The 27,593-nt window shown below is 30.4% G+C and overlaps 1 protein-coding gene across 2 annotated transcripts in view; it reads left to right on the plus strand.

The window, feature by feature from the left end:
- The first annotated feature begins 1,137 nt into the window (after positions 1–1,137).
- Positions 1,138–27,593, plus strand: part of Rexo5 (RNA exonuclease 5) — a 30,225-nt gene continuing 3,769 nt past the window's right edge. The window contains exons 1-12 of one of the 2 annotated variants that reach the window (XM_014423853.3): positions 1,138–1,159; positions 4,474–4,595; positions 4,666–4,818; positions 4,896–4,985; positions 7,119–7,267; positions 8,560–8,783; positions 17,127–17,379; positions 19,528–19,669; positions 19,969–20,163; positions 23,023–23,215; positions 23,372–23,641; positions 25,059–25,255. In XM_014423853.3, the coding sequence (XP_014279339.1) occupies positions 1,153–1,159; positions 4,474–4,595; positions 4,666–4,818; positions 4,896–4,985; positions 7,119–7,267; positions 8,560–8,783; positions 17,127–17,379; positions 19,528–19,669; positions 19,969–20,163; positions 23,023–23,215; positions 23,372–23,641; positions 25,059–25,255 (1,995 nt within the window). In that variant the 5' untranslated portion in view covers positions 1,138–1,152. Of the gene's footprint in view, positions 1,160–3,907; positions 4,367–4,473; positions 4,596–4,665; positions 4,819–4,895; positions 4,986–7,118; positions 7,268–8,559; positions 8,784–17,126; positions 17,380–19,527; positions 19,670–19,968; positions 20,164–23,022; positions 23,216–23,371; positions 23,642–25,058; positions 25,256–27,593 lie in introns of those variants that run through there. The other variant, XM_014423854.3, reaches the window with a different exon arrangement.

The raw sequence follows: 27,593 nt of genomic DNA on the forward strand, positions 1-27,593 counted from the left end.
ACTATGTCCATTTTTTTCCATATTGACTTTTTTACAGAGTTAAAATCAGCTTTTCCTCATATTTCTTAGAGGAATAGAGCACTATGTCCAAAACCAGTTAGAACCGGATATAGCATGTTTTAAAACAACACCAAGCCCACTTTCATTTAGAGGGATAGAACACCTTGGTGTTTTATCCATCTGAAGCATGTGAATTACTACTGGACATAGTGTTGTAACCCTCCGAGGTACAGATATATATATACATATATATATATAGAGAGAGAGAGAGAGTGCAACTTAAAGCAATATCCTTAATCGATTGTCTCTATTGAATACAGCTAGCATCTACAAGTCTTACAGGTTCACTAATCATTTTGAAAAATTCAATACGGCAAATAGAGTCAAAATCCGTCACATAAGAATGTGTACTAATGTGAACTGGACGAAGAGCGGGATTTTCAAAAATATGGAATGTAATCAAGTAGCCCTTTGAACATTTGGTGTTCAATGATTGCCATTCTCCAATTTCAAATTTTCAATAAAGATTCGGTTTAAGAAAATTAAATTATCACACGGAGCGCGTCAATATTTTTTTGTGTCAGTTTTGGAAACATGCCTCCCTAGATCGCATCAAGCAATTTTTACTCACCTCTCCGTATTGAATATTTTAGAAAAAAATGCAATCGTACACCGTTAAATTAAATGAAATTCAAAATCTAGCATATTTCAGCGCAAATGACATTGGGAATTGATCCTGAAATGAGATTATTGCAATATTGACGAATAGGTTAGAAAAGTTATAGCCTAGTATAACTCCTGATTTTGGAACCAATATTTATTTCAAATATTGGCGAGACAATTATTTTCTTCAACTACAGAAAAGGAAACCAACTTAGCTTTTTCTTAGGTCAAGTAAAATTTCCGTGATTAATTTTTCTCAAATATGTTAAAATAGTGCATTAAAGATATTTTATTTTTTAAAGTTCGTTGTAGAGAGAGAAAAAAAAGTATTTTGTCAAGGTAACTAATATCTTTAATACTACCTTCGGATAACCAATCTTTAAAATACTCACAATCGTCATAGTAACCTTCAGAAATAAGTTTATTTAAAGTGGCTTTTAATCCTCTCCTAGATAATTTATAATTATATATTCACAAGTGTGAATCTCAATGCAAGGTAAGTCGATTTTTTAAAGCTTTCATCATTTGAGTGAGATACTCACTCGATTCTAAATATGGTAACCTTTACATTATTAAGATGTTTGTTAATTTAAGTTTTACCTTCAACAAACAGTCACCATAACTTAGTACCAATATTATAAATTCAAATTTTCTAAAAATTATTTCACGAAACATTCTGGTCTTTTGTATCTACACTTTTGTGTAGCATTAGACATTTATTTTTAGTTTCTTCAGCTATTCATATTTCATTCAGTGTTGAGATATACCAGCTTGAAAAAGTGAGGAATGCCTCAATTGTGAATTGAAGATTCTTAGAAAATCAGCCATTAATGTATTTTTTGTATGGATTATTCTTTACGGACGGGCATGCCTCCACTACCACTACTAACTATACACTACATTTTACACTCAGAGCTATAACTAATATAAGAGTATAGTATAGTATCTACAAAACATTATAATTAGAGGAGTATGAACACAGTAAGTACGTTTGATAATTTTTGTGAATTAATCATTGCTGCCTATATTCGCAAAAATCCAGGGGGACACGGCTTTTCTATCCTCACCAGGTTTCGGTTGGGCGTACGATATCCTCCCATCTCGCCCCAATGCCTTTTGAAAGTTTTTCCAAACCTCACGTCAAAAGAGTTATATTGTAATTGGCCAACGGAGATTTTCAACATGCAACAAAAATTTTCCGTATATCTTGAGACGTTATGTCGGCAGTTTGATTATTCTACCTGTTTCTATGACAACCAGTTTATATTATAAAATTAACATTTGAATATTAAGCCGAGGCGCATCGATTGCTTGTCGAAGCATATGGTGAGGCTGCGAAAAACAGGTTTTGTTCAAATTGCCAGATGTAAAACATATAGTAAGTTTGGTCATCTGGTAACAACATAACCATAAGGTATTAGTTACTGCATGTGAGCATCACATCAAATTTTTTCGTTCGAAAATTGTAAGGCCAGATTGGCGTTATTTGAGGAAACTTTTGATTTACTTTCATTTGAAGAAATTTGAATCGCATCAATTGCTTGCAGAAGAAGGATATGGTGAGGTTGAAAAGTTCAAAAACGGCAAGCTTTACATGGAAGACAAAGAAAGTAGTGAAGGCCGAAGTGTAATAAGACGTGTATTTGGAAGTATTATTGAAGAAAGATCTAACGCGAAAAGAACTTACGTTTACATTAGAAGGGATTCGACAAGGAATTTCATAACGTTAGAATGATTCAAAAACAAGGATGGGTTCCATGTGAACTGAAGCCAAGAGACGTTGAATGCTGATTTTGCATTTGTGGAATACTGCTTACCAAGTGAATGTGGGTCTGCTACTAAAACCCAAAGAGAAAATCATGGTAACCACCAGGCCATTCTTCATCATCAACAACAAAACGGAATATTCATGGAAAAAACTCATGTAGTGTATTCGATGGAATCAGCTTGGTGCCGTGTATTATGAGTAACTCCACCCAAGTGAAACCATTGATGAATGTCTCTACCGAACAAAATTAATGAGATGGAGCCGAGTATTTGAGGAAAAACGCACCCATTACTACTCCAGACCCGACAAAATTCCTCTCCTACATGATAATATTCGTCCACATGTAGGTCAAAACCTATTTGGGAAGTCATACCCCACCCGACGTCATTAGACATCATTAGACATCATCCCTTCCAATTATCATTTGTTCAGGTCAATAGTTTTTGATCTTTCTGAGCAGCGCTTTACATTGGAATGAGTGAAACCAAAAATAAATTAATGGGCGAGTAATGATTCCTAATGACAAAAAATAAATATTTTTTCCACCCGTTTTTATTTTTAAAATGACGGTCGATTATATATTTAATTCGCACATATCTCGGTAATTGATGAAGACATAGGAAAAATGTAAATTGAATCACCATCCCAAAGCCCTGAAATTAAACGCGTAATTCTGTTGGAAACTGAGGTTCCGAATTTTTCTTGATCACAATCCTTCCTCTTACTGTAGATCTACATATAACTTATAGTGCAAGTATAGGTACATAGATGTAAAGAATATAAATATTATCTTCTGAAAGGGAGGACAGGCTTAAAGGTTTCAGCACCGACGTATCGTTAACTTTTTTTCTATTACAATTATAGGTCCAAACGAGAACTAACTTTTAACTGGAGAGGAGTGCGGGAGCAAAGGGTTAGCCACAGGGGCGATTGCTTTATATACATTAAATTTGTTGTGTGTTTAATTTAAATTCTGTTGCTGTCATTATTTATTTCTGTGGTTTAAATAGTTGTAATTTGATTATTATTTATACCTATTGGTCTATACTCAAGTAACCTCCTAAATAAAGACAGATTATGTTCTCATCAATTGTACTCCTATTGTATATTGATATTAATATATCTATTACATGTCGCCCATCGTTAAGCCCACTTCTTTGTTCTCTAAAAGGAAGACGATACAATTCAAGAATCTGCTCTCTAGCTTCGAGGCAATTATAACCAACAAAGAAAACCTGGTTACCTAATAACCAGCGGATCTAAGTTTCTACAGAAACCAACTCTGATTCTACAACAAATAAAAAAACCTCTGTATATTAAAATATAATATTAGCAAACAACGATTACATTTAAGTTTTATTTATCTACTCATAACATCTGCGTAAAGAAAGGTAGGTAAATTACAGGATCATTGTATTACAATTAGACAGCTGTATTAGAGAAGGTACTGTCTTGGAAACCTTAGATGTTTAGTTGCAGTCATTATTATGAGCGTTTTGATTTTATACTGTAAAAAATATAAATTAGGTTTTTAGTTCAGTTTTTGGTTGAATAATTTTACTTTGGGCATGAATACCTAAAAACTGATATAGCAAAAGTTTTTATTTCACACTTTTAGACGAAGTTAATTTCATATGAGAACAAAATTGTTAAGTATTTTCTGAGTCAGTGGATTAGCTCGCTGGTAAAACTTTAACTGCATAGTTAGCGGGAGGTAATGTTTTGGTGTGGGGGTTATCTATCCACGTGATAGATGAATTTTAACACCTATAATTTTTATATGTTTTTGACGGATAATTACATCTTTAAACAGTTTTAATGATGTTAGCTATTTTCTACCAAGAAAATAGCGCTTTATTGCTAACGCTAGTATCTGTTTTCAGTTAAAGGTTTTATAATTCAAAAAAAAAAAATTGTAAAAAGATCTAAATTAATGTAAGTATTTCATGTATTTTAGTTGTTTTAAAAGGCATTGAAACCTATTTTACCCTTAACTTTGAATTTATTAATTATGTATAATTCTGACGGAATTAATTTTACAGGGTTTTCCAGTATGTTGGAGCATAACAAGCGTAATCTAAAAAAACTTCAAAGGAAGGAAAATAAAAAGAAGAAATTAAAAGCACTGTTGGAAATAAGTAGTTTAAATGATCAAGATCGTAAGGTAGTATTTATTGATTATTTTTTCTATTATTTGTTGTCGAGAACAAATTATTATAATATACTAATTTTAGAAGTCGAGCATAAATTCAGCTTCCAGTGGGTTACCTGTTAAAGATCCTTCTAGTAAAAAATTCCAGAAAAACTTTGAGGAACCAACTCCTAAACGAATGAAGCGGGATTTTCTCTTTCCCCTTAATGGCATCGCAGGGAATGATGATGAAAATGTATGTGACAATTCAATAACATTTTTTTTTTTTTTTTTGTGAATATAAAGCTATTGATAAAAATATATATTTTTCAGGTTCAGATTAGACAGGATAGAAGTCTACTTACCGAAGAACAAATTTCTGAGTTGAACAAGCTACTTAAAATGAGGAAAAGGATAAGACATGTAAGGATATTATTTTTAAATGTATATACTTATTTTTTCCATCAATTCATTTATTGTCTTAATTGTTTGTTACCAATGTATGAGCTCTGAATTTTGGGCGTTTGGAATAAGTAATTTCCTCTTCATTGATGAAGAGGGACCAATATGTTCAATGTAACACAATAGAGTTGTAAAACTCTTCTAATATTATAAATATCAAAAATGTTTCTTAATATTTCTCTGGATTTAATTTTTAGCCATTTGGAAAGAGGGATTTAATGGTTTACTAGCCTATTTATAAGTTATTAGTACCTAATACTGAATATTTTTTTTTTTTATAAATTATGTTCCTATATCAGGATTGACCCAGGTTATTTTAGAAATTAGCGAAAACTTCAATGTGTACTACAGCATACATATATCTACTGTCATTAGGCTTGTTAGCATTGTACTTGTTATTTGTGCTTTTTTCTCAGTAGGATCTACATCCCTACAACATGGACACTTTTTCTTACTTTTTTCCATTTAGTTATTTTATGTATTGAGATGTATTATGCACTGAATAATTGATCGCAAAAGCGGATTCCAAACTTTTTTTCCATGGCACCCTTCTTGGTCTATGCAATTTTTGCTGCACCCTTGTTAGGTTAATAAAAGTTTACTGCACTCATGTCATGATAAAATAATTTTAAGTGTCAGTAAAAATATACACAATTTTAGTGTGATTGAAAATGTAGTAAAAGAAAAGAAAACAGTGTAAAGTAACTAGTAGAATGCACTGCTTCTCTGTTTTAATTTTGATTTATTTTTTTATTTTGAGGAAGTTCTAGGTTTAAACTTGCTACTCAGCTCTTTTAGTGCTTATCATTTATGAATTTATTTTCATTACATCAATGACCTTGAAGGTTTGTTGCCAAATCCTATTTGGTCAAAATTCATTTTATATTTCAATTTATGCATGATTAAACTTCACTAAATTCTACATTGAGTTTTTCTAAAAAGTGTTCTAATTCTCTTGTTCTTTTTTTAGTCTTTGTTAGAAATGAAACCTCAGCTTCAGACAACAAACCTCTATTTGACATCTAAATAGAATGTAGTGTGTGGATCTTCTGAAACTTTGCATAATTCAAAATTACTGAAATCTTGATTTTCATGAGGCTGAGATATTTCTATGTGCATCTATGATTTGTTTGTAGTCTTATTATTGAACTACATATTTTTGGTTTCGTTCCAGGTTCAGGAGAAACAAAGGGGCAAGGTTTACAGTTGGCTGGACTTGATAATAGTCTTTCCTTTTTGTTAAAATTCGCTGTTTTACTAATCTTACCATTCCTTAATTGCTTTTTTCTTTAAGCTCTGGTTCAGTCCAGATTGCAGTTTAATAATCGTTCTCTTATGTGATGTTGTAAATTGCAGATCATGGTGTAGTTAATCTTGTCGATTCATAGAGCAGTACCTTCTTTTCCTTTCGAGCTCAATGATCTAGAAGGGTCTGGTCAGTGGATCTTAGTTTTAATTAATTGAAAATTATGTGACATAATTTCAGTTTTGGTACTTCATGTGGTAGTTTCTGTTTATTTTGTTATAGTTAATAGTCATCAAATCACCGAATAAAGAGCTTTGGGATTAGATTCCTGCAAGTTTAAGAGGAATAGAAAGGAGAGATAAAGAAGATGAGATTTATCCTTTGTAAGAGTTATCTTATTTCAGTTGTTAGTTTCCAATCTTTCTTGATTTTGTCTAGTTTGACTAACTTCTGTCTAATCAAGTTAATTTGACTTTCAAATCTGATCTTTTTTGTCACCTTCTATCTTGTTCCTCGAAGTTTAGGACATTTTTATTTTGATAATGTTATGTTTCTTTGCTTATTTGATGATGTTCTACTCCAGGTCAATATTGTTCTGGTAGTTTGTGTTGCTCTTAGTTGAGCTTTCCATGCTTCTTGATTTCGCTCAATTTTGATTTGTGAATTAGACCGAAAAATTTAAATATTAGTATCAGAAAATTAGTTTGTAGTAATTTCCACATACACTGTCATTTTTGTATTATGTATGCTTTCATACTGAGAGTATGTTGAAGAGTACTGCATTGTATGAATCTGCAGTGTTCAACCTGTCACAATTACACTATAAGTGTATTTTTATATAAATGCAGGAAAGACCCTTTTTGGAGCTGAATGAAGTTGGTGAAGCAGCATCTCTTAGTTTACCTGGATCTCAACGAGTGCCATTACCCTTCGATGACTTCCAGCATTTCATCCTTACTTCCCTTTTTGCTCATATGAGCACAAAAGGCCCCAGTAGGTGAGTTATATATATTTACTCTTTCTTTTAGTTTGCAAATGAAATAATTTAAGTTAAAAGTCGTGATTATGATGGTTATTATTTTGTAAAATAGTAATAATAAGATTTTACTTTGATAGTACAAGAGCCAGGAAGAAAAAAAGGCAGTTATCTCACCCCAATTTTTTATTTCTTTAATGAAAACTAGGTATAATCACTAGTCAAAACTGATGAATCTGCCAAGTATTGGTAGGGGGAATACAAAATGGCGGCTGTTTCAAAACCTTAAAAAAACATCAATTTTTCATTCGGAGCTCTATATCTTAAAAACTCTTAGATTTTCTATTGTTGTTGGTGTTTAAACGATATAGAGTTCCGATAAAAAAATTAATTATTTTTAACTTTTTGAAACAGCTGCCATTTTTTATTCCCCCTACACATGCTTGGCAGACTCATAAATTTTCACTAGTTATTATACATAGTTTTCATTAAAGTAATAAAAAATTGGGGTGAAATAACTGCCTTTTTTCTCCTCTTGGGCTCTTGTACTATGAGGTTGAGTTGATGATGACTACAGGAGTTTATGTCAAAGAGAAAGACCTATTCCTTTTCTGTCTTCAAGTCACTTTGTTAGCTCTTACGATTTAAAAAGTGAATGTAAGATTACAGTAAATGGATTACTAACTTTACATTTCCTTTTTCTTATAAAAGGGTATGAAAAATGGATTTGTTGGTTTAGTAGATTAGTTGAATCAATCGACTTTAAGACTTAAATAGTAAGCTTTTATAATCCTTTCATTCTCTACCCATTAATTTTTGCAGAAAAAATGTTCTTTCTCCATAGTTAAAAAGTTGAATGTTCTCCCATGCTTTCAATTTCCTGTTAAAAAATTATTCAAATATAGAAATAGTTTTAAATAGATTAACTTTGAAAGATTGATTTTTTGACATCACTGATCAAAATGTGGAATAATCTTACTTGAATTTTTTTCTCAAAAGTAATTTAATAAGACAATAGTTTTTCAATTCTATCTTGTTATAATTCTTTATAGTTATGGAAAGGAGTTTTTAACTTCTTTGTTCAATAGTTATAATTCATTTTGTTTATTATTAAGGCTATATTAAGCTGATTCCAATCTTATGACAACCAACAGCTACATTATAATATGTAAGTTTGAAATAGATTATATAATAGAATATTATTTACTTTTCTGCAGGCTATGTGTCAGTCATAATAAGTACATAAATCATTTAGTGAAGTTTTAACTTCCACCTATTACGGTAATTTAGTTAATCTATTTGATTATTTCTAGGTGGATAAATTGTAAAAAGTATCAAAAGTTGGAGCGTCGTATATTTATGATAATTGAGGGTGCTGGTCTAAAAGAATATTTAGAAAAAGAAGCAGAATTAAAAACTCTTTCACAATTTGAGAAGAAATTAGAAGTCTTAACTCCGTTGCAATATGGTGGTGATTTAGTAAGGGAACTGGCACTTGTTTCCTTAACCAATAGTCAAAAACAAAAGCTTGTTTCAGGTAATTATTATATTATAGAATAGTATTATATTGTTAATAATAATATTCTAGTAGTCATAATTGGTTTATAAACCTAGTAGTAATAATGAGGGAGGATATAATAAAATCCAACTGTTTGATTAATATTATGTTAAATTTTCAACTGCATCAGTGAGTTTCATACTTGCTCTATCTTTGTTTTATTTTGGAAGTTTAAAATTTTTAAGATATTATTTTTATTGCATTCATGAACATAATTTCTATTATTATTGTCTCTTTGGACCTAATTAGTTTATAAATGGTTTGCTGTATATCAAAGAAGGTGATGATAAATAGTGTAATTATTTGTATTGTTCCTTTTTTGTTTTCATGCAGTGATAAAAAAAAGTATTCGTACACAATTTATTTTTTAGTTTAATAAACAGTTTATGAAGTTTGTTTTATTACTTCATTAAAAATAATAAAGTTAATTTTCATGAAAAATGTAATTCTTGTTTATATTGTGCTAGATATAAAATGGCCATACTACCTAATAGCATTTATTAGTATATATATTATTTTGTTGATGAGCTGTCAGTTGAGGTCTTATTCCATCTAAATCAGAATAATTTGGAGTGGAAATCTTTCCACTTGATTGGTTTTGAATATTATAATATTTACTTGGCTGGACGTCTCTAGAAGATAAGAAGAAATAGTCTAACTAAATTCTTTTTTCATTGTTACTTTCCTACTGAGCTATAAGTAGGAAGTGTTTTATGGTCTTATGGTGCAATTCAGGGCTAATGGGCTAAGGGAACCAGCCAATGTACCTGCCCCTACTTATGGACTTGTACCCCACCCCCACCCCCACCCTCCATCCCCCACCCCCTTAAGACTGTGGTCCTAACTTCTTTCTTATGATGGCTCACTTCGCCTCCAGCTCTGGTACTGGTTACATCTCCTGAGTTTGTGTTGAGATTCTGTCCAAGATTCTGTCCAAGGTAAGTCTCCTTATTTTTTTATTTTTGCCAACCTTTTCTAATGATAATGTTTATAATTAGTGTCTTTGAAACAAGAATAAACATCTTTGTAAATATATATATATTTTTAATTAGCATTTGTTAAATTGCCTTATTGGTATTTTACATTCAAAGTTGAGCAAAAACTAATAGTATCTGAAATTATTGCTAAGTCAAATAGCTGTTATGTTACAATTTTTATTTATTAATAGTTCATTATTAATTAAAAATTGCTTCTATAATAACAATAATTTGTTATCTGTATTATGTCTATATTATAATATGTTAACTATATTTTTAGCTCTTGCTAATTTTTGTCCAGCTATATCTTTTTCATGGGATAATTTCCAGAGGTTTGGAGCTTTATTAAATCGTAAAATAAATTGAATGACTGATTGATGAAGTTTATCTTTGGATCCATTTTATCTTATTTTTCTTTACTTTATTTATATTGCAAACTGTGTAGTTTTAGGGGAGTTTTTCTTTTTTTTTATTTTTTTATCTTGGTTGTTCAGAATGAACATTGTCATTACCATTATTTAAGAAACAGGACTTTCTGATTAAGTAAAAGCCTTCCTTTTTTAAAATATTAATGAATTTTGAATGAATAAAATAGATTTATTTAGTTTTGAAGGTTGGTTCAACATTTGTAGTTAGCAGGGGTAGAGGAGATAAAATCAACATTTGTGTAGGTATTAATTTTTGGCTTGTTTTAAGCAATTGAAAATATTTGACATAATTTCAGTTTTGGTGCTTTAAGTGGTAGTTTCTGTTTATTTTGTTATAGTTAATAGTAATCAAATCATAAATTTTTGCCATTGCTTCTAGTGGAGCTTTCCATGTTTCTTGATTTCGTTCAATGTTGATCTGTGAATTAGACAGAAAAATCTAAATATTCGTATCAGAAAATGAGTTAGTAGTAATTTCCACATACATGGTCATTTTTGTATTATGTGTGCTTTTGTACTGAAAGTATGTCGAAGAGCACTGGATTGTATGAATCTGCAGTGTTCAACCTGTCACAATTACACTATAAGTGTGTTTTTATATAAATGCAGGAAAGACCCTTTTTGGAGCCGATCAAAAAAGTACTCATACACCATTTATTTTTTAGTTTAATAAATGATTTATGAAGTTAGTTATAATACTTTATTGAAAATAATAAAGTTAATTTGCATGAAAAATGTAATTCTTGTTTATGTTGTGCTAGATATAAAATGGCCATACTACCTAATAGCATATATTAGTATATCTATTATTTTGTTGATGAACTGTCATTTGAGGTCTTATTCCGTCAAAATCAGAATAATTCAGAATGAAAATCTTTTCAGTTGATTGATTTTGAATATTGTAATATTTACTTGGCTGGCCATCTCTAGAAGATAAGAAGAAATAGTCTAACTAAATTCCTTTTTCATTGTTATTTTCCTACTGAGTTATAAGTAGGAAGTGATTTATTGTCTTATGGTACAATTCAGGGCTAGGAACCTGCCAATGTACTTGCTCCTACTTACGGCCTGTATCCCCCGCCTTCTATTTTTTTCTTTTTTTATCTTGGTTGTTCATTCTGAATGAATGATGAATCTTGTTATTACCATTATTTAAGAAACAGGACTTTCTGATTAAGTAAAAGCCTTCCTTTTTTTGAAATATTAATGAATTTTGAATTAATAAAATAGATTTATTTAGTTTTAAAGGTTTCTTCAATATTTGTAGTTAGCAAGGGTAGAGGAGATAAAATCAATGTTTGTGTTGGTATTAATTTTTGGCTTGTTTTAAGTATAAGTAATTGAAAATTATTTGACATAATTTCAGTTTTGGTGCTTCATATGGTAGTTTCTGTTTATTTTTTTAATAGTCATCAAATCACTGAATAAAGAGCTTTGATATTTAAATTCTGCAAGTTTAAGAGGAATAATAAGGAGAGATAAGGAAGATGAGATTTATCCTTTGTAGGAGTTATCTTATTTCAGTTGGTACTTTCTTGATCTTTTCTTGTTTGACTCACTTTTGTGAGTTAATTTGACTTTCAAATCTGATCTTTTGATAAGGTGACAATTCTATCTTGCTTCCTAGAAGTTTAGGACATTTTTAATTTGGTAATGTTATGTTGCTACACTTATTTAATCATATTCTGCTCCAGGTGGATATTGTCCTGGTAGCGTTGCTTTTAGAGGAGCTTTCCATGTTTCTTGATTTCGTTCAATGTTGATCTGTGAATTAGACAGATCAACATTGAACGAAAATAGGTTCCATGCTTTATTTTAGTCAAACATTATTACATTTTTTCTGTGCAACTCTTTTTGAAAAATAAGTATTTACATGAAAATAACCAGACATAAATTACAAATATAATTATTATATTTAAAAAAACATGTTTTTTGGGGGCCAAAAATGTATTCATATTGGTAAGTATTATTTCAATATTATCAAAAAATTGTAAATAACTGATATCAATATTTTGTGTGAAGTCCCTTGGCATTTACTATAGCCTGAAACCTTCTAGGCATCGACTTCACCTGGTTTTGAATCACCTATTTGACTTCATTCTACGCTGTCTTCAACTTCACTATTAGTTCTTTCCTATTTGAACATGTAAAAGTCGGAACTTTTTTTTTTCAATAGAGCCCATAAATTCCCAATTAGGTTCATATCGGGAGACTGAGGAGGTGTAGAAAATACCCTATGGGCATTGTAAAATAACCATTCACTTGTTTTTCTTGTGGTGTGTTTAGGATCATTATCTTGCTGAAATAAATAAGTTTTTTCAATCCCTAGTTTTGTAACACTTTTATTTAAATTGCAATGCAATATGTCTACATAAATGTCTGCTGTCATAATACCATTGATTATGTGCAGTTCTTCAACCCCTGCCCAGCTTAGCAGCCCCAAAATATTATTATAGAACTGCCTCTGTGCTTAATTGTGGGAACAATGTTCTTTCGATGCTGTACCATTTTGGGTTTCCTCCACACATATCTCTTCCCATCAGATCCAAAAATGTTAAATTTTCTCTCATCTGAGAACAAAATATTTTTCCAAAATTCCAAAGGCTTGTTAGTGTTTTCTTTAGCAAAATTCAACATCCTGAGCCGGTTTTTCTCTGTAATAAATGGCTTCTTCCTGGGTGATCTTCCTGTGTAGCCTGCGTTATGAAGTACATTTCTTATAGTTTGAGATGTAACTGACTTGACATTATTTCTAAATGTTCTGTCAATTCCCTTGCACTAATATTTGGATTTTTTGCAGCTACTCGTACAATATTAATGGCTTCCCTAGTAGTTATCATTTTAGGCCACCCTGAGCGTTTTATATTGTCAGTAAATCTACTTTTAAACTTTTTTATTATATATTGTACAGTGGAATGACCATGTTTAGTGCATTTACAAATCTCTGAAAAACTGGAACCTTGTTGGAATAAGGAAACAATTCCATCTTTAATGACGGAACTCAATTCACATGTTTTACAACCCATTGTGGGAGCTGCGAAGTCTTAACTGGCTTGATGTATTGCTATTAGTTAGGCTATCAGTTACTCTTTGAACCTACTAATCCAAAACCAGTCCTGGAATTGCTTTGACCTGAGGATTACTTAAAACTTCTCAATGTTGACTTATATGAATACTTTTTTTGGCTCAGAAATACTTTTTTTAAAAAATATAATTACATTTTTAATTTAGATTTTGTATTTTTCATGAAAGCCAAATAATTGCTTTTTCCAATAATTAAACTCTTTCCAAATAATTAAAGAGAATTGCACAGTAAAAACTTTAATATTTTTTTAAACGAAAATAAAGTGTATTAAACTAAAAAATAAATGGTGTACGAATACTTTTTTTGATCACTGGTATCTCATTAGTATACTATTTATATTAATCTATTTATTTTGTTTCTTCTTTCCTTCAATTTTATGTCTAACTGTATATCCTGCCGTTATCATTGACAAAATTTATATTGTTGTTCTCCCTGCGTAATTTTGTGAGATTTTCCCTCTTTTGTTTGATCAGCTATTTAACAACCATCAGCTGATCAATGCTTTGTCAATACTTAAATTTTATTGTAAACTTATTATATATTGTGGCATTTGTACATTTTTTAGTTAGACCTAAGTGAGATCTTATCTTATTATTAATTTTACATTTACATAATTTTCTTTTCAGTTTCTGTATTAGTTTTAATTTTGAAAGACAAAAGTCCAAAACTTTTTTTTTGGTCCTTTATTTTAGTATATATTTAGATTTCTAAACTCTGTTGGCTTTAGGTATTTTTATTCAACTTGTGAACTGGTTTTACTGGATCTACCGAAATTCCCTCATAGTTTTCATTATTGTCTTGGCTGTTATCATGTAGTTGGTTTATTTGCTTGCCATATTTGTATACCAATAATATGAAATTCGTAGCTGCTCAAGTATGGCTAGTAAAAAAAAACTATAAGATAACTTGTAGTTGGTGTTGTAACATATTCCTACTACAATTTGACTTGTCTTCACAATAAGCATGTTAATTTACTGCTTTGAGTTATACAGAATAGGTCAAATTTTAAATTTCTTATTGAATTGATATAAGGAGGAAATACATTTGAACAGATAGATAGGTTTAAGTGTTCAGGTTCTACAATAACTAAAAAACTAAATTGATGAGGAAATAAATATGAGGTCAAAGGCAGAAATGCTTGTTGTTTTTTAACTTTAACTTTAATTTAACTCTGTCCAAAATCTTAAAAGCTAAGATTTACCAAACTATAAACCTTTCTACTGTTCTTTATTGATTCAAAATATGGCCTGTTACGCTAAGGGTAGAACAGTCTCAAGTTTTTTTGAAAATAAAGTATTATGTAAAATATTCGGACCAAAAAAGGTCGAGTTAAATGGAGATTTTAGAAGAAGGCTACATAATGCTGAATTGGGGGATCTGCACCCAGTAAATATATTTCAAGTTAGAGCATTGTGGCGAATAAGATGGGTGTGTCAGAATGTGGTACTTAGTTACACAAGGAGATTCCTAAAATGTTAAAAAACATTAAACCAATAGGTAAATAAATGTCTGAGGGGTAGACTAGTAGTAGGGGACTAGAGGAGTAGAGAACGATTGGTGGTTTCAGCATCAAACCTTTGGGTTTATTAACCCTTTGTCATTATTATTATTATTATTATTATTATGTGTTCTCACTATTGCGGATCGAGTATCTGAGATGGGAGACCTAGAAGTCTAACCACCTTCATATTTTGTTTATTTATTTTCTCTTCAAATAAAACCTTTCGCACTATACATGCTGTGTCAAAGAGAACTGACTGTTGAGCCTCTCTTAGTACATCAACAGGAACTCCCAAACCATTCACGTCTACCACTGTGGATTTTGGTAAGAGGCCATTGGTGGATATTATGATTGGAGTTGTGGTAACTCCCTCCAAGTGATACAGTTCCTTCAATTCAATCGCCAATTTCAGATATTTCCTTAGTTTTTCTTCCACAGTAGAGCTTATATTATTATCGTTTGGGATTCCATCAATTAGTTCCACTTTCTTTGTTCTTAGATCAATAAGGAGGATATCTGGTTTATTATGGCGATTTATTGATTCATCCCAATAGAGCTTGAGAGGACCTTTTTGGAGGAGTCTATTTGGGTGGTACTTGTAGTATGGGCTCTTATCTTCAATTAAGTTGTACTTTATCGCCAGTGCCTGATGCAAAATTTTGGCCACATTGCTGTGCCTCTGTAAATATTCAGTACCAGCCAACACTCCACATCCCCCTGTGATATGTTGGATTGATCCCAGCGCTACCAAGCATAATCGACACTTATCCGATGCTGTTGCGTCTTTTAGCACATGCTTCCTATATGATCTGGTGGCAATAACCTGATCTTGAATTGCTACCACGAATCCCTCTGTCTCGGAGAATAGCCTTCCAGCTTTTAGCCATTCAACTGATCTTTGGAGGCTTCGTTCAGTTGGCTGTAGAATTTCCCATGCAGAGACTTGCTTTTCCATTCCACCATTATTACTATTACTATTATAATTGGTAATACCTACTAAAAATACTTTTTTGCCAATCTTTTGTTTCATTAACCAGCTTTCTTCGCCTTTTGCTATCTTGGGCTATTGTTTTTCTGTAATTACACAAGTTCTGTGGTTTCTTGTTTTAAAGTAAACTTTGTGTGCCCATCTGGTTTTTAGTTTGCTCAGAGATCTACCTATTATGGGCATTCACAGTTACCAGCACTTAGGGACACTTTTAGCCATATGTCCTGCCCAGCTTAACATAATATTGTTTGATACTGAACTGACGTGTTTCTTAAGTAATTTTTCTTTCTTCTTGATATTTTTGAATTATGATTGCAGCTCATTATGATATCTTGAAAAGGATATTTTTTTAAATGTCTCTATCGCACTTTCTTATGGGATAGTTCCCATCTATCCATCCCAAGCTTAATGTTTTGAAAGATATTTTGCCCAAGATGCTTACTGTATCATATGTCATTAAGAAGTAAGTCAGGCTGACCATGTAGGAGTAGTTTAGAAAATAAAGTTAATCTTAGCTACAATCCCAAAATTACTTATTATTTAGGATTGTACTGCATTACCGGGAGGGCTGTTGCTAGGGGTGGCGAGATGGACCCCACCAAAGGTCCAAGTACAAGGAGGGTGCAAAATTAATCATGAATCCATTTTCATTTTAAAATAAACCATATTCGAATTAAGGTTTAGCTTTTCTTTGATAATAACAGTGTTTTTTTATATTGAAACCAATTTAATGTTACAGACATAAAAAAATTGTTCAAATCAGTACCTCCCCCCGCTATTGTAGGGTGCAGATTTTTTAAACTTCCACTGAGTGCACAAGGCCCTTTATATGGCTCTGATACTATGTATACAAGGTCTTTTATAAATCAATTAATGTCACGATTTTTCATAAATTTATCCATTCCCTTTTCCTAATTGGTATTTCTTTTATTTTATAGTATAATTTTACAATAATATGTTTAATATTTCCTCAGTTTTATGTTTTGTTTTTTGTTTTTGTCCTCAATTATTATGATTGTCATTGCATTATTATTTTATGGTTGGTCTTTACTTCTGGAATTAAACATTAAGCAATTTTATCTCATTTTTTTCTTGTGAACTCTAAAACATTTCTGCTGCTTTTAACTGTTAATGATATCCATCAAATATTTTGTTTTTTCTCTGTGGAAATTGTATATAATCTGGCTATGGCAGCTAATTTCTTTGCACAACCGTTGGGATTGTTCAATATAATATTGATAATTCATTACTAAGTACTGAACCAATGAGCCTTCATGGTTGTAGTGGTACAGATTTATTTTTAAATCCATTATTAAACTAAATATAAATTATCTATTTTTCAGAATACGGATCTTTAAAAGAAGCTTATAAGTCAGGTGACGTATTTAAAACTTTCAAGACTATTTTTCCAATCACTGCTAAGTGCAATAAAGCTGCTGAAAGTATTCGAAAGGAAGATATTCAAGCAAATAACACTGAATCTACAATGTATAAAAGACAAAAGGACAAGTTCTCCAGAAAACTACTCCTTCTCAGCCCTTGGGAAATGGCTGAGGAAGATTTCCCACTTCTATTAGATGAAGAACGTCAGCAAAGGTACATGTTTATAAATTTTTTTTCTGTTTAGTTTTTATCTACTAACTAGATAAGCAATGTCGATGGATTTATTTATAGCTTGAATTTTATCTTTTTTAAAATAATTACTTAGTTGATGATTAGTATACAGTCAGTTAAAAAAAAATTACTTATTCAGGGGTAATGTCAAAGAAATCTTGATTTTTTTTGAAAAAAAAAAAGAGTTACCTTAGAGATGATTGCCTGGTATATCAATAGGAAAACTATCATGAAAGGAATATGGTCCGGGTGAGGTAAAAAAAAACTATTTTATTGAGCCAACCTTTTGCCCTGCAGGGCTTCGTCAGGGCTATTTTGACGGCAGTCAAAACAAAAGTCCGTCAAAATAGCCCTGACGAAGCCCTGCAACGTGGGGCGAAACGTTGGCTCAATGAAATAGTTTTTTTTTACCACACCCGGACCATATTCCTTTCATCTTTACACACGGTCAATCAATAATAATCTTCCAGAAAACTATCATGTTTTTCATTTGTCCCTCTTAGTGTCCTTAGTACTCAAAAACAACAAAAGGTTCGAGTTTACTGAATTGTTGTAATACATATCGTTTTATTCGTACTTTTCTAGAAAAACTTCCTGTATAAATGGGTACACAGAAAAATTTAGTTTGAATTTTTATGCCGTAAGCATTGGTTCTGGAGCTACATTCTGCCAAAGTTGAGCAAAATTTTGAAAACTGCCTAAAAAAAGATCACATTGTCAAATGTTTATTTTTCGTATTTGAAATATACATTACAGAGACAGAGAATGTGGGTATAGATTGGATGTTGAGAACAAAAGTAAAATGTTTTATTAAGTTATGAATAATCAAAACTTTTATTGGGGATGCGGTCAAGAGAAAAAACATATAATAAGTGTTAAACTTCTATTAATGTATCCTGACATTTTGGTTTAAATTTTAGGCCTCATTAGGGTCAAGCTAAGTAATTTACTAACATGCAAGTAGTGTAGAAGCAAGGGGTTTGTTGCAAGGAAAACAAAATAGCAGTAAAAATAAAAATAATTCCAACATTATTTTATTTGAACTTGAGCTCCACCAATTCTTGGAAACATATATAATTTTCATATTTTCATACAATATTTCATATATTTCTGAGTATACGATACAATTATTCTATATTTTTCTTTGCATTTCTTACTATAGCAGTATTTTTTTCTTTGCTATTTGTATACTTTAATTTCTTGTTCCTGATGAAGGCCTATACGATACAGGTCGAATGGTTTGTACACATTAAAAGAAATTGTACACGTACTTTGTGTTTTCCTTTTAATCCACTTTTGAAACCCTTCTCTTCTTGATCACATCTACACCCTTCAAAAACTTCTCCTTGATCACATGGATGAACCATCAATGTGAAGGATCATATGAAATGTTCAATTCTTTTAACGTTATTGTCCTAAACATTTACTATTTTTAATATATTCCATCTTTTACAATGTTGAATCTGAATTTAATTGAAATTATTTCAACCTTTGAAAAATATCTTATAAAAATTAAATTTTGTTTAATAAAGTAGCAAAATAGCTAAAATTAATAATTAATAGATAGATTATTAATAAATTAATAAATAATTAATAAATAGAAGTTAGACAATTAGAATACAAAATGAGGAAGAGTATAAAATTCAAGTACAAAGTTCTCTGGAATACAGCGTAACTCACATATTTTGGCTCTGTGATTACCTTTAATTAAGAAAAAATTTTTAAACATATTGACAAAATCAAATCAAATTGTGACTTAATGATAAGTGATAAAAGTATAATGTTACAAAATAGTGTTTTCATTTCTGACCCTCCAACTTTTATTGTCTAACAAATACATAGAAATATATAAAGCATTTTCATAAAAATACTTATGAAATTGTCAAGACATGTGTGTGCAAGTGGAACAATTTTTCAAGCTTTAATGGATCATTAAGATGTTTAAAAATTATCTAGTCATTTAAAACTTTCTATCATTGTTGTATATTACAAAGTTATTTATTTATTCTTAATACAATTTCTCTCAAATAAATAATCTTAGAAAGGTGATATTTTTCAAAGGATTTGAAGTTTTTTAGAGATATCTATATTTTGACTTAATAACTTATTGTCTACGTAATTTTTTTTTAGATTTGCTGATTTCGTGTTCACAAGGGATAGTTATTCCGAAGTGTCTGACAATTCGCCTATGTGGGCTGTTGACTGTGAGATGTGCAGTACAGCATATGGCCACGAATTAACGCGAATTTGCATCGTCGATGAAAATTCGAATGTAAGTCAAGTTATTATTTATTACATAATTCTATTATAATGATAACAAGAAGAATAAGTCACATTTAATTGGTTTTTATTCAATATCTTCTTCATCACTACCAGATGATATGAAACTGACCAATGCTCAATTGAAAATTGTATAGTAAGCACATATTTGTACTAATAGTACATATATTCTGTTGATAGACTTGAAGTAAAAAATGAAGACATGAATAAAAAACTGTGACTCATACTGCTTGTAATATCATGATTGAATTACAAATTTGGTTTTCATTTCAACAAATGTCTACATTTCAGATTGTTTATGAAACCTTAGTGAAGCCCTACAATCCTATTATTAATTATTTGACACAACACTCTGGCATCACACCTTCTATGTTGAAGAATGTGAATACTCGTTTAGAAGATGTTCAGGCAGACATTCGAGCTATTTGTCCACCAGATGTCATTCTAATAGGACAGTCTTTAAGCAATGACTTAAAGGCTATGCAAGTAAGTTGAATTGATATTTTGTAATTTATTTTTGTTGAGGTGATGATATTCAAACAGCCCATTTTTTTTTGTCTTGAGAAGTGTTGCAGATTTTGAAATATAAAATGAGCCTTTGAATTGACAGAATGACTAACTACATAAAATGAGTCTTACTATTTTTAATGTTGATTCTATAACACGTAATATTTAATAAATGGTTGAGAGTAGAATTTTATTAAACTTATAAATTAAACTATATTTTAGTATTTCTGCCTTACCTCTGCAAACGAAAAATAAGAATTTTTCAGCTAAAAATATTAAAAGTACTTAAGTATTGACATTGTAGTTAGTCATTCTGTCAAGTAAAGGGCTCAAATAAATAATTAAATCAAAACATTTGTCCAAGCTTAATAAAAGAGGTAAGTTTCATCAGGTATTTTATTGTGGATAATATTTTTAAAACATACTATTATTCAAGAAACTCCTTTGCATGGTTTTTGTTTCTTAATTTTTTCCACATTTTTATTATAATTCTTCTAAAAACAATATATCTCTATTACATTCCACATTCATAATTTAATTTTATATTTGCTTACTATTTTTCTTTTTAATCATTTATCCTTTTTATTTACCTACATATGGCACATATAGCTGCAATCGTAAAAAATTTCAAATTTGATTTTTTGAGGTCCTCTGAATTTAAATAACCAAGTCTCACCTTTTATAAGACAGAATGCAACAAATAAAAAGTCACACAACTGTGTGAGATTCTTAACCACTAAAAAACCTCCTCTAAATTCTTTACCACCCCACAGAACTGTTGTCAAGCATTTATTCACATGCCTTAGACAGAAGGTCTGTATACCTACTTCTTGTCTGGACATCTTATTTAAGGTAAGCCATTGCTCTTATGTTGTGAGCCTTTTGATGATTTGTGCTGCATAGTCTGCTGCAGCATTCCAATTCTCCTGCCTAGTCATCATGAAAGCGACTGATTTCTTGCCAACTTTCATGTCTAGCTTTTCTTTTTCTTGAGCAAAACCTAAACAATAGAAGAAAAAATGTTCCACTGTTTCATCGACAGATTAACAAATTGGGCACAATTATGTGTCCTCCAGTTTGAAGCGGGCCGAGTAGGCCCTGAAATAGCCATGCTCTGTAACCTACCTCCCTGTTTTTTCAGGATATTCATGTTGATATATTTGGTATTATATAGGTCCATCTTCCAGAAGGTGAAGCATTCTGCATCTTTGTCATCTTAAAGTAAAGAGTATGATTTCTCTCTTCTTTTGCTAATGTAGCCCAGTGACCATCCGGTTCTTCTTTTTTTTTCTTTTTGTGTGTGTGTGTGTGTGTGTGTGTGTGTGCGTGCATACCAAAATTGTACAAAAATGTAATTACATATTAAGGGCTGGGAATGCCTGGGATATATCAGCAACACTTATGTTAAAATCAACTTAGAGAATGTGCCACTGTACATAATTGATTTTACACTTTTATTTTTTCTTCAAAAAACAGCTCTAGAAATTTTAATAAAACTCGGTAAATCAATGTACAATGAAGAGATATTTAATATCAGATAGGTCTTATTCTCATTGAAATAGTTTAAAAGGCTTAAATGTCAAATTTTTTTTTTCCTCTAAAGTACCTCTAATTTTGTTTATTTGAAATAATTACCCATCTCACGTTTCGATTAGTAATGAAAAATGGTTAAATATAAATTATGGAAGGATTTGATAATTATCTTAAGAAGATAAAAGGAAAAATTTTTTCCAGGCTGAAAACATTTGCGGAAATAAGAATAGTAATGTAGAGGCAATATATATCATTGGAAAGCCAAAGATTTTAGAAAAAATAAAATGTAACATCTGAAGTTGTAGGAAATGGAGAATGATGAAAAACACATAAATAGGTTTGTTCTAACACAAGTTTGACTGTTAATTGGGAGGAAAGGGGTTTTCCATTTAGTTAGTAGAATTTTTTTCATATTTCCACAGTTAGTAAATAGTTTTTTAATTTCACATAATTTATAGTAACCCTTTCACAGTGTGGTAAAATTATGAACTGTGGTCTAAATAATGTCTAGTTTTTCCGTGTCCATCACAGGTTAAACTGAAAATTATAGTTATAATTTAATTTCTGTTATAATATACATATATAAGTATTAATAAATATATAATTATATTTCTATATCATTTTACTTTGTATACAAGCCTTTTCAGTTGACAGGATGACTAATAAATCTATTAAATCATTCTTATTATTTTAATCTTGATTCTATTACAATTTAGCATTGAATAAATTGTCAAGAGTAGAATGTATATTTTAGTGAACTTTTATATTTCTTTGTGAATGATGTGTGATGCGAGCACTGCGATCGATTTTTTTATTATTCCTTTCTGTGTGTGTGTTGTATGTATGTATTGCTTGTACTTTTAATTTTTTATTATGATTAGATGATGAGAGCTTGATAAGGGAAGGGGAACCTCTCTTAATTTAAAGCACTAAGTTATTCCTTAATGTTACTCAACAAAGCTGATATCATGTATACATTACAACATCCTTCATCATCATCCTATGTGATCAACTCATATGTAATATCTCATCATTCAGCAGCTGCACATGTGGGTGCAATTAGGCGATAGGAACACCTTTACTACTTAGTTGTTTTTACTCTGCAATCTGAAAGTTTTAGTTGTTAGTAACATTATTGCCATCAAATATTTGGACCCAAACTGGACTTGTGTTGTATATTATTCTATATTAGAATGAACTGTTTTATGACATTGATTCACTGTATAAATATTAGATGTATTTTTACAATTTTGTAGATGTATAAGCCTGAAACTAAATAATAATAATTATACTTTTTTCTTGTAGATGATGCACCCATACGTGATCGACACTTCTGTAATCTTCAACTTGTCTGGTGTAAAATACCGCAAAACAAAGCTGAAAGTTCTTGTTGAAGAATTCTTATCACTAAGAATTCAAACCGAAGATAAACTTGGGCACTGTCCAATCGAAGATGCAGTCGCTGCTATGAAACTTGTACAAGAAAAATTGCGTCACAGTTAGTATTTAAATTTAAATAAGTTAATGTTTTTAGTTTTAAAAGTATTAAAGTGAATTCACATTGAATGACAAATACATAAATAAATAAACTATTCTTAAAGATTTTTTTTTAATTTTTATTTTACTTTCAATTTAACGCATTGATTTTTTTCAGCTCCCACTTGGGGAAATGCAGTGTTAGCAGGCCCAAGATCTAAAGAAGAATCTAGGTCTGCAAGGGTTCTCCTGGAATCTAGAGAAGCGGCTGGGATGGGCCGACTATCATTAACTAATTCGGAGCGAATTACTTGGACCCAGTTAATGAACAAAAAAAGAGATGATCAGAACGATGATGGGGTGTATAATTTTCATCCATACTCAGATAATCAGTATGAAGATAACTCCACATCATTATTTGCTCATTTAGTGAGCCACGAGACTGATGGTAAATCCAATCATACTGTTGAAAAACATATTTGACTAGGAGAAGAAAAGAAAAAGAAATATTTGTTTTACTAAGCATTTAAATAAACTTTATTTAACACAATTATTTTCTCTTTACTTCTCATTTAAAATAAGGAAAAATTTATTTAGCAATGTTTTAACTTTTATAAATTAATTTTATCTGATTAAGGCTCCAAATATCACTGCTTGATTATCACAAATATTCTTCTGTATTCCGATGGGTTTTTTTTTTATTGTGAAAACAGTTCTTGCCGTATTCTTAGTCTAAATAATAATACATTATTTTACAATTATTACTCAATTATATACAATTATTTATGTTATTATAAATAATAATAATAACATAAATCATTTCATCATCATGCTATGATTAACAAATAAGCACTATATCCATTATGGAAGAATAAGATGGCATTCTCAAGATAATTATTTATTTAATATATATTAGAAACATTGCTGTTACTTTTTTTTTTTTTAAATGCTCCATCAGTGGGATTGGATTAGGTTTTTTGATGATGGACTTTCTTTCCCTGTGCACCTAGCATTTGAAGCCTTGAAGCTTGAACTTTTAGTAATTAATAGCAGGGTTAGTTCAGAACTTTTTAAACAATTTCAAGAAAAACTCTTTCAAAATGGATTACCTATATATGTAGAGATAGTAGAACCCATTACATAAATATAAATTAATTAATTCGAAACTGATTAATTTAAAATTTAACTATGTTTTCCATCAAATATTTGCTCAGTTCATATGTAAGGGTCAAATTTAACTTTTAAACACAATTTTTATTTCTTTAAATTAATTAAATTAATTTCTTTAATTTCATGCTATTGATTATTTAAAAATTGTTATTACTTTAAAAAATCAAGGTCTTGTCATATACTTTACATCAAAGGGTAACTTTTTGCTCTCTATTTTATACTCAATTGGATTTGATTAATATATATACTGGATTTTTTTTATAAAAACAAGTATTCAAATTTGTAAGTCAATAAAAGAATCCATCTTGAGTGTGCTTAGATTTACAGTTGTAATCACAGAGGGAGGGGTAATTGTAATTATTAATATTTGTGTTAATTACAAATTCTAATTAATTTTCATTATTAATGCTTTTCTTTGATTTATTGTTCAGTTGTAATATTGAACATTATTTTAGCTTTGACAAAGATATCACTGAAATATTTTTTTTAAATCTATTACTATTTCTTAATTATTTTTTAAATTGGTTTTCTAGTTATTTTAATCTTAAATGTTCTTTTAATTTTTGGTTAGTTGACCAACTATTTGTTTATATACTGGATAAATTTGTCATTAAAAATTGTTAATTTCTGCATGTTTCTGTTTATGTACTTTCACTTTTTTTATTCTAATAAGGTTATCTTTTGATTTTGTTTAGCTTTGCTTGTCTCAAAAGAAGATTACATAGACCAGTTTTCTTTTTATTGTGACAACGTAAACGATAGGTTACATGTGAAAGTAGTTGAAACAAGCCGAAGCGGTGTGAAATATGTCAGAGAGTTCACACCAGAGAATGGAACTGGAATATGTTATGTTTCTTCGGCATCACCAGACCCAGGCAATAACATCCTCAAGGTAAGCCACAGCTGCACGACATCAACAAATAGAGAAGGAGGATTTGAAATAACATCCTCTATTTCAATACAATTTTAAATTAAAACATATGTTCTATTTCCTGAAACTAAAGTTAACTTTCATTCACTTGTCTTCATGTAAAACTTGTGAATTTCTTTTATTGATCATACCTACTTCTCCTTTCTCCTCTCATAGACAGTGTATCTTTCTGCCAAAAACTAGACTTACATATGTTTCTGGAAAATAAACTTGTACATAGGTTATATAATGTTCGTTATTCATCTTGTCGGAACAAAAGTACCCATTGTTACCGGATTTTAGTAATTTCAAAACTTTTTTGTTATAAAGACTTATTATTATATATATTATATAGACTGTAATTTTATATTATAAAAATATCTTTAGTATTAAATAGAATTATAATTATATTTTGTTTCAAAGATTTAATTGAAAATGTTTGTATCTATTTAGTGCTCAATTAGAAATATAATTGTAAATTATTTTTATATTTTTAATGTGTAAATATTTCTATCATTATGATATTTTAGAAAAGATGATTGTAAATTTTTATAAAAATATGAAACAAAATGTTATTTAATTTTTAAATATATATGTATACATATTGTGTATCTACTTTTATTTATTGAGCGTATAATCTGAATTACTTATTTTATGTTTCTAAATATTTATTCTAATGTTAGTATGAATAATTCTAATATTTATTACTCTCACTTATCTTTGTATTAAATAAATGTTTGCCAAGTGAAAATGTGCCTAAATGAAATGTATATGGGACAAATTATATTTATATTGACCTGCTCAATCCTGGAACATTTCACTGAAATTGAATAAACTATATATTTGTACAGTAGGAAAACGAATTTGAGGACAGGTAAGGAACCAAAATTAAAAAGAAAGACTTTAAGTTATGATCTTTCTCAACTCAATAACTTTTTCTCTTGGTTTTAATATCGTTTTTTTTTTTGTTTTCATTTTGTTGCTAAATGGTTTTCAAAACTGATTTTGCCTGTTGCTATAAGAAATCATATTGTAGGGTTTCTCGAGGTGGTGTTATAACAAATTTAAATTTTACATTTAAAAAAAAAAAGTTAAACACATAAGAACACAGGTGTTGTGTGAAATGCTCCATTTATGTCATACAGGTCATCCTTTGGATCTTGTTGATGATTCGATGACCTAATTTCTGCTTTCTAGTAAATAGAATCAACACTGTCTTCAGTGGGTTTACTGAAAGCTTCATTTCAGTGCACTCATTATCTCATTTCATTATGTCTGTACTACATTACATGCGACTTGCATTAGTTCCATGATGGTACTCCTAAAATTTCCAATAATGAGGATCACTCCATCGTCAGCAAATGCTTGCACGAATATTTCAGCATCTTCAAGTCTTCTCAATAGGCTATCCATAACTTGGTACCATAGCAACGGTGAGCAACAGTTGCACCAAACATTTTAGTCTCATCTTCTTGGGCATGGCTAATAATAGCCAATGAGGAAATAAGACTTCCAAAAGGCGATGCCTGTTTTATGAAACAAGTGGGGGCAGAAGTAAGGAGAACAAGGAACACAGAGTACAGAAGACAGAAGTAAGAAGACCGAAGAGAGGGCAAGATGAAATTTTGACCAGATGAAGTCCTAAGAAGGGCTATGGACGCCATCCCATATGAACAAGAAAACACTTATGCTACTACATCTGAATCATTTTAATCATAGCAATAAACTGTAAATAAATACTTATGTCCTTTATGTAGTTTATTTACTATTATATTACACTATACAGACCCCTTATTATATTATATAATTAATGGAAACCATATTTTATAAAAATAAAGATATTTATTTGGTAACTGGTAAACACACAACAAGCCTTTGGAAAATAATCCAATTATATAGTTTTGCAGGGCTCTATAAATTAAATATTGTCCTGGTATTCCGCCTAAATTTTAAGATAGATACATGTATATTAACAATTTAATCTAATTAATACCAACAATATTTAGTACCTTTGGGTTTAAGCTGAGGGAGAGGCAGCACCTGTAGATCCTTGGAGACCCAGATGCAAGTCCTCAGATGTCTTCACATGGGGTTGGGCGGATTATCCTTCCACCTATGCCCCATAATCCTCTGATAGTCCCCCTATAACAATAAGGTACTTGAATTAGGATAAGGGATGATTTGATCCCCGAATGTGACTTTGCTGATTAAGCAGTAGCCAACTTATTATGCCAAATATTAATTTGTCTTACCATGATCATTGGTCTGGCTGATGAGGAGGAATATAGGAAAGGCTGGCACCTATTGGTGCTTGCCCTTC

The sequence above is a fragment of the Halyomorpha halys genome, unplaced genomic scaffold (assembly GCF_000696795.3).
Source record: "Halyomorpha halys isolate HHAL.00 unplaced genomic scaffold, Hhal_1.1 Scaffold441.1, whole genome shotgun sequence".
Classification (NCBI taxonomy): domain Eukaryota; kingdom Metazoa; phylum Arthropoda; class Insecta; order Hemiptera; family Pentatomidae; genus Halyomorpha; species Halyomorpha halys.